Genomic DNA, 12778 nt, shown 5'->3' with positions numbered 1-12778 from the left:
TTATTATTGATTGCATGTGAACATGACATTGACTGGCGACCAGTCTAATCATTTGTCTAGATGTGCCCTGACATCAACTGGTGAGGTGACCAGTCCAAATGTTTGTCTTTTTGCCCTGATAGTCCAGGGATTCTGGGATGTGTTCCAGCGCACTGCGGAGGCGTACGACTTTTTGGGCCTTTTAGAAAATGGGCAGAGTTGTGACGTCATCATCAGCGTTCATCTTGTATGTGATTTATAGCAGTGGTTCTCGACCCCGGTCTTCCAGTACCCCGATTTCCATGTCTCCTTCAGCTCACACAGCTGTTTCAAAACATCAGATACAGACGCTCCCCTACTTACGAACATTCGAGTAAATGTTGGGAAAGAGATGCTGTAAGTTGGATTTTGTATTGCGCACCTTTTTGCGAGTAGTGCTTCTTTCCGCCGCTAATAGCGACGCTTGGCGCTGTGAGAGCTCACCCAGCATTGGAGGCTCAGCAACGTGTCGAGGAGGAGGAAGAAGAAGAAACGCCCGTCGCTCATAGATAAAGCCATCGTACTCTTCCAGCAGCAAGACCCAAATATTGAACGTTGCACAAAGGTTGCAAATCAATTGAATGATGCCATACGGTGCTACCGCATCATTTATGATGAAAAAAGAAGAAAAGTGTGCAATCGTCGTTAGATCGCTCCTCCAAGGAAGATACTCATCAACCCTCATTCTTCTTCTCCGCGACCCTCAACTTCTTCCTACATTGAAGTTACGGAGGAGGAAGCAACTTTTGAAGCCCATTCCAGCGACGATGATATAAAATGCTCCTCTTCCTCCTCCATCAAATCCTTAAGCATCGAGTACATCTTCCAAAAGTAAGTTCAACTTCATTTTATTGATCTTATTACGTACATGTACATACTGCGTGTGTCTCTCGCTCTCTCTCTAACATACGTAGTACAGTACTGTACGTATTCTCTTTAAACATCAATTATAATACAAAATATAGCACTGAAGCAACTTACGAACAAATTCACCTTACGAACGATCGCTCGGAACGTAACTCGTTCGTAAGTTGGGGAGCGTCTGTAATCCGCAAGCTCTGCATGAAGCCTGATAACGACCCTCAGCTGTGTTGGCTGAGGGAGACATGGAAAGCAGGCTGGATCGGAGTACTCGAGGACCGGGGTTCGAGAACCACTGATATATCGAATGCTTCATTTCTGTGTGCGCGCGTGCGTGAGCAAGCTAGAACGCGCGTGCGTTGTTGCGCAAGCCAAATCGTGTCTGTGTGTGAGTGTGTGTGTGCGCGTGCGCGCGCGTGGCGGTTGACGATCTGTTGACACGACGCCAACACATTTTTTTCTTCTTCCACGGACGCTGAGCTGCTTGTCAAGGTAATTGTTCAACCTTGAACGCATTTCGAATCGTGAGTTCGCCGCAGACTTGCAGCTTTTTCCCTTCTTTTTCTTCTGGCGTACTGACACGACACGTCACGTCGCCGTTAGCCGAACTAGCTCATGTTAGCGTCCCTCCGAGTGTGTGTTGGATGCAGCCATCACTCGCACGGAAAATTCATATTGACTTAAAATTCACTTTTATTGGCGGTCTTCGGCTTTAATGAGCCTTAAAAAACGCACACGTATCAACTGCATTTAATCAACCGCTGCCCGTCCTCAGGTAGTAGCTACTGTTAGCTTCCATTAGCTTTAGAAATACGCTATTTAATTTAATTTTATTTTATTTGGTTGTTGCTCCGAATAAGTCCTGCTAGATGGCCGTCCTGAGTGGAGAAGCAGTTTTTGGGCTTCCGAGGTCGTTTTTACAAGCTTGAGCTTCCTCGAGCTGCGGTTTGTGTATTAGCCGCCTTTGGCTAGCGTTAGCTCCCTTCAACTCCAAATTTCGACCGTCTACCGCAGAAAACAAAACAAAAAAATAGACATATAATGTCAGCAAAACATTGGATTCTTTTTGTTTGTTTGGTGCATGCATGCATGAAAAAAAAAGTTCGTCTTGTGTGTGAAAACAAACGAAGTGGCCCGGCAACACAAAATTGGAATTCTTCCAAAATAATAGAAAGTTCGAAATGAGGCGTCCGGTGAATGATTTTGGCTGATCGTCGGCACATCATCAGGACTGTTGATGTCACCTTCATATTCACAAATCACACATGATTGGCAAATATGTCATCTGTGGGCTTTGCCTTGAATGCAGCTCGCGTGTAGCATTAAACGTTCGCTTTCTTTTCGACAAATACAACCTGACTTGTCTTGGATTTAGCCATAATTTGCCTACCGGCGTTTGTTACGCCTTTTTTTTTTAAAGCACAATATTCAAATCTAGGATTGTATTAGACAAACAAACAAAGTAGTTTAAATATAATATCTATTTCCCAGCCTTTCAGAAGGCAGCAAGCGCTCCTCTGCTGCTCCAATTCACATCATCATCATCATCATCATCTTCATCATCATCGTCGTCATCAGCATTTGCTATCTTTTCTCCACGGTCTTACGTGCATTTTTTATTTGAAATATTTTTCTAGTTCATCTTTTTCATTTTTTAAAATGTTGAAGTGCTTTCTTGTTTCTTTACTTTTCAGCACTGATGCTTTAAAACTGGCATTTAAAAATGGTGGAAATAATCGCAATTGGAAATGTGAAAACAAAAAATCCCGATCATCTCCTGGTTCAATCATTTGTTGTTGATGAAATATTGTGACTGCTATTCATTTGGATTTGTTTTTGTTTTTTTCTCCGAGTGGAGAAGATGAATGAAAACAAAATGGACGAGCAAGCAGAAGACAGCAAGCTTGCTGATTTGCTGGCTGAAGGTATGTTGGCAATCCTTCCGTTGCCGCGCCGCCGGCGTTCTGTCGTGCTGCCGGCCTTCTGTCGTGCCGCCGGCGTTCTGTCGTGCCGCCGCCTTTCTGTCGTGCCGCCGGGTTGTCATGAGGCGATCACAGCGCTTCTCAAACTTTTCACATCAGGTGGCAACACAAAATCAATGATTGGCTCTCCAGCTACCAAGTCTTCTTCAAAAACACAAGGCAAAGGTGCGCTTTCGAAAGTGACCGGAAAAAAGATGTTATTTTTCCAAGAATGAAGTCCGCATTTTCTGTGGAAAACGTCACAAAATTTGACATCACTTAAGTGGAAAGATTTCACCGTCCAGCCGTTTTCGACACGCTCTCCATCTGCTGGAGCCGCTTGCCAAATGATTTGGGGCGGACTGCGCCCTCAACTGGTCGCCAGCCAGACGCTGGGCACACATGAGAGACAGATGACCAATCACGCCGGCCCAGACGGAACCCACACGGCCCGCACAAGTCAGGCAAAATATTCAATCGCATGACAAAAGTTTTGACATGAGCACAAAACAACACCGCAAGGTTTACAGCAAGAAAGTCAAACTATTATGAAAAAAAAAAAAAGTCTTAAGAGCTAAGAGTAGAGAGAAGTCACAATTGAACACCAGTGGACTAACTGCCACGGAGGAGGCGGGACTTCTGAGTTTTCACCCATCAACGTTGTTTCCGTTTCCGGTTTGCGACGGCTGCGAGTGTCTCAGTGTCGGAAGCATTTCGGATAGCCGAGACGCCCTCCCGCCGATGAGCGAGGGTGCAGCGGTGGGGGTGCCGGTGTTGGAACGCGGCCAGCAGTGGCCGGAAGCGGCGCTGAAGTGTAAAACCCGGAAGTCGGTAGCATCTACCCCATAAGGCAGTTCTTCTTTTGAGGCGCACGAGGAAGAGCCGGCGTCGCACACTTTGAGATTGTCTGGCCTTTCGCCACCGCCGCCATCTTTTCCCACCAACTTTGACCGGCAGGATGGCTCGTGTAACGGGCTGCCGCGTCCGTCATCCACTCCTTCCTGACTGGCCAATCACCACAAGGGATTTTTCGGGGACATTTTGGGGAACATTTGCAGGAACGATGAAGGCCTTTGCTAACTTTTTACCCCAAATACGTTGGCCTGCGAGTTGCGCAATCATCGTCAACTGATCGTTCAGTCCAGTAGCAAAGTAGGCCGAAATGTTCATCAACAAGCAAGGAGAGAGGTTTCGTTCCTGCCTTTGCAATTTGAAGAGCAACTAAAGAGGTCAAAATGTAAAACCACAACAAAATGTACGTCAAGAGAAAAGAAAACTCCAAATGAAGATGACTTGACTTGTCAAGCTTTTATAAGCAAAGCTTTCAAAATAACTTCAATAATTGTACTGGAGATGAAATGTTTTCTTAAACTAATTCGAAAATGTAAAACCAAACATTTCAATGCAAAAGTTCAAAAACTGTACTGAAGCAGTAATTCTTTTATTTGCCTCTAGAGGGTGCCTGTGTGCAACTTGTGGCTTTCTTTTTCTTTCACTAAACGACAAAGTGGCGTTTGCGTGAGTGAAGAGATCACAGCGTGCGTGCGTGCGTGTTTTCCCCGCAGGTGAGGTGTCGGTGGCGATGGCGGCGCCTTCCAAGCGGCGGCACCACTGCACGCTGTGCGAGCGCGACTTCACGTGCCCGTCGCGCCTGTCGGACCACATGGCAGCGCACTTTGGCGAGAAGCCGCACGCCTGCCCCGTGTGCGGCAAATGCTTCAGCAAGAAGATCAACGTTAAGGTGCACCAGCGCGTGCACACGGGCGAGAAGCCGTACGCCTGCCAGGACTGCGGCGCCCGCTACGCCCAGCTGGGCTGCCTGCACCGCCACCGCCTGCGCCACGCCCCCCACAAGCAGCACGTGTGTCAGCAGTGCGGCCGGGCCTTCCTGCAGCGACGATACCTCCTGCAGGTTCGCATTCGCCAAATGCAGCAACAATTCAAAAATCAGAAATCAGGTCACTTTTGGGTCACTTCCTGTTTAAGTTGTGTCACGTCCTGTTAAGTTTAGGCCACTTTCGGGTCACTTCCTGTTGAAATCGTGCCACTTCCTGTTAAGTTTAGGCCACTTTCGGGTCACTTCCTGTTTAAGTTGTGTCACGTCCTGTTAAGTTTAGGCCACTTTCGGGTCACTTCCTGTTGAAATCGTGCCACTTCCTGTTAAGTTTAGGCCACTTTGGGGTCACTTCCTGTTGAAATTGTGTCACTTCACTGACTTGAAATCAGGTCGTCGTTTTTGTATTTTTTGCTCAGCACGAGCGCGTGCACACGGGCGAGCGCCCGTACGCCTGCGCGCTGTGCCCCAAGCGCTTCGCCTCCACGGCGGGCCGCTCGGAGCACCAGCGCACGCACTCAGGCGACGCCTACACCTGCGCCGTGTGCCGCAAGGTGTTCACCACGCCGTCGGCCTTCCGCGACCACGCCCGGCTGCACACGGGCCGCAAGCCGCACCCGTGCTCCGTGTGCAGCAAGAGCTTCAACCGGCCGGGCCTGCTGCGCAAGCATCTGCAGAAACATCTGGAAGACGCCATGGTGAGTCGCTACAGACTGTGGAGCTGTCACCCGGACGCCATATTGGATGTGGCGTTGCTCGCTAGCGAGCTGCTGTGGCGTAAACGGCGGCAAACTCGCTGTAAATCTGTTTTTTCTACATATAGCCTTGTGGCTTCAATGTTAATGTTGCTGTCGTAAACCACTTAGCATGTTAGCTAAATTAGCATGACATGATGCATAAAGTCATTTCAAACATGGCGTAACTTCTACATCCACATATAACCTTGTGGCTTCCTGGCGCTTTAGGAGTTCCTGGTGAACTTGCATCCATGAGTTTTGCCTTTAGCCAACAGAGGGCGCACTCTTCTCTCTCCTCTCCTGAAAAGCCCCCCCAACATTAAAACGCTGCCAATAAGTCAAACTGAAAACCTGTGACACCCGAAAAAAACTAAATATGCAGATTGGCATTGAAAAAGACATCATAAGACAAAAAAATATGTTTAAAGAATTTTTTTTTAATGTCTTCATTTTATATTTCAATACAACCTTTTACAATGCCAATGCTTGTTACAATGTCAGTGCAGCTTTTTCCACGTTTTTTTTTTCAATACCAAAACTTATTGTCAGTGTTGCGGCGCCACAGATTTCAATTATTGCCAAAATAATCGTGCTAATAATTTTTCCCATAATCGAGCAGCCCTAGAACGAAAGGCATCAAGTTGTAGGTGACAGATGGGCCACATCCAATATGGCGGACGCACTGACATGCGGAGTTGATGTGCGTACGCTTTTGAACATATCTAAAGTGACATCGCCATGCCGACAGGATGACGAGCAGGGCGGCGAGGAAGAGGAACGTTCACAAGACGACTCTTCATCACCAGGTGACAGAATGAAAAACATGCAAATGAGCCGTACCGGATTCAAATCAGCCCAGTTTGAACCCGTGATTGTTGGCGTGGCACATTTTGAGGCTGAGCGCCGTCCAACCCTTTGTTCCGTCTGCAGCCCACGGTTCGCCCCGCCTCAAGACGACGACGACGAAGAAGAAGAAGAAGGTCCACGAGTGCCAGCTGTGCGCTCGCGTCTTCTCCAGGCCGTACAAGCTGAAGGAGCACCTGGAGGTCCACGCCGCCACGCGGCTGCACGCCTGCTCGGTGTGCGGCAAGAGTTTTGCCAACGCCACCAACCTGAAAGCCCACGAGAAGATCCACGTGGCCGAACGGCCGCACCGCTGCCACGTCTGCCACAAATGCTTCCTCAGGCCTTACGAGCTGCGCAAGCACGTCAAGACGCACCAGCGCCACGACCCTCTGGACCTGCTCGCCGTACCCGCCGCCGCGCGGACCCACGCCGAGGGCGGAGACACGAAACCTCAGGTGGGGCTCACTCAAGCGCAAGTCTTCAATGGACCGGAAGGTCCGGAAAATGCCCTCGCCTTCAAAAGCGTTCACTCGTTCCCAGGAACCCAAACAGCAGGTCGGCATTTTCACATCACGCTTGAAAACGCTCGGCCTGAAATGACGAATCTCACAAAAGTCAGCAGATATTTGTTGCTCACACTGAAAATAAAAAGTCATACGCTCGTATTGGAGCATTTATTGATAGCTCAGCCCCTGGCAACAAAAGTGAGTACACCCCTAAGTGAAAATGTCCAACATGGGCACCCGGCGTGTGCTATTTTCCCTCAAAGAAGTCGAGTGCACGTGCCCGGCACGACGTCGTCGGGTTGCTTTTGAAAAAGAGACGTCGCTGCAGCGCTCCAAAAGGATTGGTCGGGGGCGGAGTCAGCCTGCTGGCCGGCGCTCAGGACATACCGTGCACACGGCGTCCAATTGGTCCACATGGCCGCCGTCCCAGATGAACGACAAGCAAAATATTGACACCGTTTCACTTGGGGGTGTTCTCACTTTTGTTGCCGGCGTTTTATCGGTGAACGGCTGTGCAGTATTTGGAGGGAACGGTCGATGGACGCTGTTCAATAAGCCGCACGTGACCACTCACTTTGTTTGTGTTGGCTCTCGTGAAATCCTGCACAAATATCAGGGGTGTGCTCACTTATGTGAGATTTGATTAAAAAATGATGGAGCCGAAACGTTTAACGGGAAACGATAATCGTCCGTCTTTGGAATCGTTGGCGTTTGCTGGATGGTCGGCCATCTTGATGATGATGTCATCCTCAGGAGGAGGAGGAGCTTTCCAAAGAGCTGCGGCTGGCCGGTAACCGTGGCAACCAGGAGCAGCGGGAGGACGAGGCGGTCAACGGTCTCATCAACTCTGACGGCGAAGAAGAGGACTGGAACGCCGCCCTCATACGTAAGATGTTTTGTTTTGATGAATCTTTCTTGGTGGTTTGTCATCTTTTGTCTTCATCACTTTTGTCAGAATCAGACGGCACCACCACAACGACGGCGGCGGCGGCGGCACAGCCGTCCGGTGAGGACAAACGCGGCTCGGTGTGCCCGGTTTGCGGCCGCGACTGCTTCAAGGCGTCGGCGCTGCAGAAGCACCTGCGCATCCACTCGGGCGAGCGCCCCTTCCAGTGCGCCACCTGCAACAAGACCTTCACGCAGCAGGTGCACCTGAAGGAGCACCGGCGCATCCACACGGGCGAGAAGCCCTACGCCTGCCCGCTCTGCGCCAAGACCTTCACCTTCTCCAGCGCGCTGCGCCGCCACCAGCGGCTGCACGGCGACGAGCGGCCCTTCGCCTGCCAGGTGTGCGCCAAAACCTTCAAGCAGGCCGCCTCCCTCAAGAGCCACATGCTGGTGCACTCGGGCGTGCGCTTCCACTGCCCCGTGTGCCAAAAGGCCTTCAGCCGCCCGCTGGAGCTCAGCTACCACGTGGACGTGCACGACGCCAGCCGGCCTTACTTCTGCCGCCTCTGCCGCAAGAACTTCAGCGGGGCGCGCGCCTTCCGCAAGCACGTCAAGAGGCACCAGGCGCAGGAGGGCGCGCAGGAGGGCGCCCAAGTCGCCGCCGCGCCCGCCGAGGTCCACGGCGCCGCGACGGCCGGCGTGGATGACGTTGTCGCGGCGACGGCCGGCGTGGATGACGTTGTTGCGGCGACGGCCGGCGTGGATGACGTTGTTGCGGCGACGGCCGGCGTGGATGACGTTGTCGTGGCGACGGCCGGCGTGGATGACAAGGAGACGAGTGGCAAAGAACGCCAGTGACGCGCCTCAAACGTTCGTTATCTTGAATAAAATTCATCGGCTCTGCAGCATTTTTGTGTCGCTTTTGTTTTGGATCAACAAGAATGTCAAATCTCGTCTGACTTTGTTTTGGTTTTGGAGGCTTGAAGGCCTACTGCCTTTTTCTTTTTCTTTTTCTTTTTCTTTTTCTTTTTCTTTTTCAAGATCAACATCCATCTATGCGATAAAATTCACTAAAGCATCCCAAAGCACATGCAACGAACAAAGAAGTTTCTTGCCGCCCGCAATGAATGACCGGCACATCTTCCAATTTGTTGTCCTTTAGAATTTGTTGTAGCCAGCAAGAGAGAAAAATCCTTTTTTGTTGAGTGTTGAATGTCATGTTTGTGTTTATGTAACGTGAGGAAAAGAAATTGGCTTGAATGAACGATTTGAAACGAGTTGTGATGACGTCATGCACTGAATTTGCAAATTGCGACCAACCTTGACTTGAGCCCTGATTTGAAAGTCTTGCCAAGCCAGGAAAGCATAAAACGCTTTCCTGGCTTGAAACCCGACCTGGAAACTCCAAACCTGAACTTGAAGCTCAACTCTAACCTTGTCCGCGTACTGCAGGCTCCATCCATTCATTTTTGGAAGGGGGGTTGATGGGGGGAGAAGGCTCTGGCAGGCAGGACGCTTGGCCTCCTCTTGTGGGCGTGGCCACTGGCTGTAGAAAACATAAATAGGCCGCGCTCGCCGAACCCAGCGACCGGCAGCATGCACAACACGACCGGAAGGCACGAGTGGACGCAGGTAGGCTGCTGGTGGGCGGGGCTTTGCTCTTGATTGACGACATGACGAAAGAAAGCGCAGGCGAGGGTTCGGTTCTGATCGTTCCCGTGTGTGTGTGTGTGTGCGTGCGTGTGCAGGTTCTGAGCGCGCTGCCGTGGATCCACGTAGTCACAGCTCTCATCAGGTGACTTTGGATTTTTGTGACGATTGCTGCGGTTCCGATATTGCGATCATAAGACGCTCATTGTTTTTTACGAAAGCAAAACCTTTCAAATACAACAGGATAAAGAGAATAAAGAATAAATATTTTCGAAATAATTAAGAGTAACATGATGCAGTTAAACATTAGCTCTGTGAATCAGGAATCATTTAAAATGTATGGGGGGGGCGGGGGGGGGGGAGTACCTACATAAAAATACTAAAAAGGTTGAGTCCATCAGAGACGACGACGGCGCGATTATTTGACGTACCACTAGAGGGAGCCACTGAGAATCACTGTTGTCATTAGTTTCCGATGGGTTCGAGAATCGTGTCGTGATCGTGTTGCGGCATCGTCACTAATCCTGCCTCCTCTGTCATTGCAGCGCCCTGGGCTCCGCCTCCGTCCTCACCTGTGTGACATCACAGCGTTTGGGCGGGGCCACGTCCGAGGTGAGTGTCGGGGGTGGAAACCGCGACCCGGGTCCGATCGCTGACGTGACCGTGGTGTGCTTGCAGCTGCGAGCGATCTTCCTGCTGGCCCTGTCCGACCTGCTGCTCGCACTCTGCGGCCTGCTAGGGGGCGCTCTACTTGCACGCCGCGCCGGCGCCCTTGCCTGGTACCGGTGGCATGCGGCGCGCCAGGTTGGAACCACGACACGTGCGTGTGCGTGTCCCAGTCAGGCAGCACCACCACCAAAAACCCGAGTGACCCAAATGTTTTGTTGAGTGTCTGGCACAGGAAGTGTCACATTGTTGTCCGCCTGACACGTGTGTGTGTGTGTGTGTGTGTCAGGTCGTGTGCACGGCGTCCTTCTTCTACACACTCAACTACGTCTGGAACGCTCGGCTGCGCCTCAACTTTTGGCGAGACCCTCAACAGCTTCCTGCTCAGGTAGCACACACACAAAGTTGTGTTGGCTTTGCCGGCCACCGACTTCAACTTTGTTGCCGCTAAAGACAAACGCGCATAACGACAACAAGTCGAAGGGCTTCGTTGCATCCGTGCCAGCGATTTGCATCCTTTTCAAAGTGCAGAAATGCTCGCCAGCGGTCGTCGGTCGGTCGTCATGCTGTCGTCTTGATGCAAGCGTAATAACGAGAACGTCGCTTGTTGCCGGCGTCCATTTTGTTTTGTTTTTCCGCTGCAGATTTCCAAGCGAGCCATCTGGAGCGCCATCTCGACGGCGTTGCTTTCCAGGTGAGTTTGCGCTCATGAGCACGTTAGCGTGTGTCAACCTGTCAAGTGATGGGCTGACCTTGTGCGCTGGCTCAGTGTGGCTCCGCCCCTCCTGATGGCGCCTGTCTTCATCCAAGGACCCGTGAGCGGCGGCTGCGTGGCCAACTGCAGTGACGCCTACAGGTGAGGAGGAGGAAGCGCGTGCGGTCGGCCTCGTCGCACCTGCGCGTGCGGCTAATGTGTTTTTACCGTGTTGTGCACACGCTGCGGCAGATGCCTGCTGATGCCCGTCGGCGTGCTTCCTGTCACCTCAGAGCGACCAATCAGAGGCTGCCGCCTGCTGCGCGGATACTGCGCCGCCATCTTCCTCGCCACCTTCGTCTTCACGCTTGTGAGCATCACGGTGAGTGATGTCACGTCACACGCCGTGCTAATGTCGTGCTACACGGCAACTCCTCGTGCGACATGCTAACACGTCACATGTTAGGAGATGTTACATAATAATGCTGACACGCAAGCTTCACATGACGACACGATGGGCGAGCACAACATGTGATGCGCTGACATGTTCATTGACGCAATTGACAATGTTCTGCTTTAGTCATGTGACATCCTTACATATCACGTGACACGCATGCCATGCTAACAGTCAACTGCTAGCATGACACGCTGCCACTGGCAAACACGCAGTTCCTCTCGCCCGCCGCAGGTGCTGATGGGAAAATCTCGTCAGGTGTACCGCCTTGCGGTGACGGCACACGGTTACCTTGGCGACCAGCAGCGGGCGTCACTGCGGGCACTGGACTTGCGGATGCTGGCGTACTCGCTCACCTTTGCCCTCTGCTGGGCACCAAGTGAGTCTTCATGTGGCTCATTTGCATATCCTAACAGTGAAGACGCGTTTGGGATAGATTGAAGTTGCGTTTTGAAAAAGTGATTTCTGATTTGAAATTTGAGCGCATGACGGAGCGCACATCCTCCATTTTGTGGTCTGCCGTTGTGCGAATGCAAAATGGCTGCCACGTCCTGGCTGGCGTTTGAACTGGCAGAACCCGCCGGTGAACTGCAACAACCTCACGTCAGTCGTTGATGTTGTTTCATCAGCGGCGTCATTGGTGGCCTTGAATGCGATGACGTCATCGTTGGACCTGGGGGGCGTGTCCGTTGTGGTCTTATATGTCACGCAGGTGGGCCGCCTTCGCCAACATCGCAGTCACGTGACTTCTGGCGCCTAAACTTCACCTGTGTGTATGTGCGCGTGCGTGCGTCAGGCCATCACATCAGCGTCGCCGGGCATCCTCCATTTGGCCGCGCTGGCGTGTGGGCGTCGCCCACCAGGACGCACTTTGGCGTGGCGCGATGCCGACACGCAGACGCCGCTGCTGCGAGTGCAGAAGATGTCGACGAAGAGCTACAGCACTTGGAGACCCGAGACCCCCCCCCCCAATCCCCCATCAACGTCAGCTGGGCGTGGCATGGAAGCGCTTGAAGCCTCTTTTTTGGGTGAGGATTTCTGGCTTATTTGAGTCGACTCAGTGCTCATTTCGCCGTTGAAAATTTCGCCAAAAATGGGATCTTGAGGGATAGTCGGCTCACTCGTATCTCAAAGCGCTTTTCTATTTTCTTAGCATTTGTCAAAACGCCCTCCGGGTGATTGCCGATTTTGTTTGCGCGTAGTGTAATGACGTCGCCTTACAAGAGGGTTCGACTCCATCGATTCATGGGCGACTCATCGATCATCCGATGAGTGGACAAGTTGCGTGTCGTCGTGACCTGTCGAGGTTTGGAAAGGAGCTTCGCAGTTGCCGTCGCCAGTGGAACCATTACAATGTGCCTCATGTCCCCACGTGCGATGCCAACTGAGCAAACAACCACCGCCCCCTCCTTGCCAGGACAACAAAAAACTTCCTATTGGCGCTGTGACAGACAAATAACCCCCCCCCCCCCCCCCCTCCCTCTTCCCACAGCGCTAATGAGCACGTGCGCGCAGAGTTAAGTGTGAAAGAATGACAGCCTGAGTTGTATAAAAAACAACATGGCCGCCTCGGCTGCCGACGTTCACGTGTCTCTGACATAATCTCTACGCCTTCATTTTGCCGCCAAACAAATGCGGCACATCTCCATGGTAACCGCCTCCG

General features: G+C 51.7%; 2 protein-coding genes across 7 annotated transcripts; both read left to right on the top strand.

The window, feature by feature from the left end:
* Window positions 1-857: 857 nt before the first annotated feature.
* On the top strand, window positions 858-8559 carry LOC144058232 (uncharacterized). 5 transcript variants are annotated; one of them, XM_077576569.1, is made up of 8 exons: window positions 858-1371; window positions 2738-2804; window positions 4406-4752; window positions 5094-5372; window positions 6160-6217; window positions 6342-6713; window positions 7515-7649; window positions 7719-8559. In XM_077576569.1, exons 2-8 carry the CDS (start codon window positions 2741-2743, stop codon window positions 8507-8509), a joined length of 2046 nt encoding a protein of 681 aa, XP_077432695.1. In that variant the 5' UTR covers window positions 858-1371; window positions 2738-2740; the 3' UTR covers window positions 8510-8559. The 5 variants fall into 5 exon arrangements, with proteins under 5 accessions (XP_077432695.1, XP_077432696.1, XP_077432700.1 ...); XM_077576570.1 differs by having other exon boundaries at window positions 2731-2804; XM_077576573.1 differs by lacking the exon at window positions 858-1371 and adding an exon at window positions 1381-1654.
* A 151-nt stretch (window positions 8560-8710) lies between these two features.
* On the top strand, window positions 8711-12531 carry tmem116 (transmembrane protein 116). Of its 2 annotated transcripts, XM_077576578.1 has the most exons (12): window positions 8711-9283; window positions 9400-9446; window positions 9847-9913; window positions 9980-10105; window positions 10257-10355; window positions 10612-10661; window positions 10737-10823; window positions 10914-11043; window positions 11350-11494; window positions 11745-11827; window positions 11912-12143; window positions 12318-12531. In XM_077576578.1, the coding sequence occupies exons 1-12, from the start codon at window positions 9248-9250 to the stop codon at window positions 12320-12322; spliced, it is 1107 nt and encodes a 368-aa protein (XP_077432704.1). In that variant the 5' UTR covers window positions 8711-9247; the 3' UTR covers window positions 12323-12531. The 2 variants fall into 2 exon arrangements, with proteins under 2 accessions (XP_077432704.1, XP_077432703.1); XM_077576577.1 differs by having other exon boundaries at window positions 11912-12531.
* The last annotated feature ends 247 nt before the right edge of the window (window positions 12532-12778 follow it).

The sequence above is a fragment of the Vanacampus margaritifer genome, chromosome 9, assembly GCF_051991255.1.
Source record: "Vanacampus margaritifer isolate UIUO_Vmar chromosome 9, RoL_Vmar_1.0, whole genome shotgun sequence".
Taxonomy (NCBI): domain Eukaryota; kingdom Metazoa; phylum Chordata; class Actinopteri; order Syngnathiformes; family Syngnathidae; genus Vanacampus; species Vanacampus margaritifer.
The sequence above is the reverse complement of the archived record's forward strand: the minus strand, read 5'-3'. Positions and strand labels throughout refer to the sequence as shown.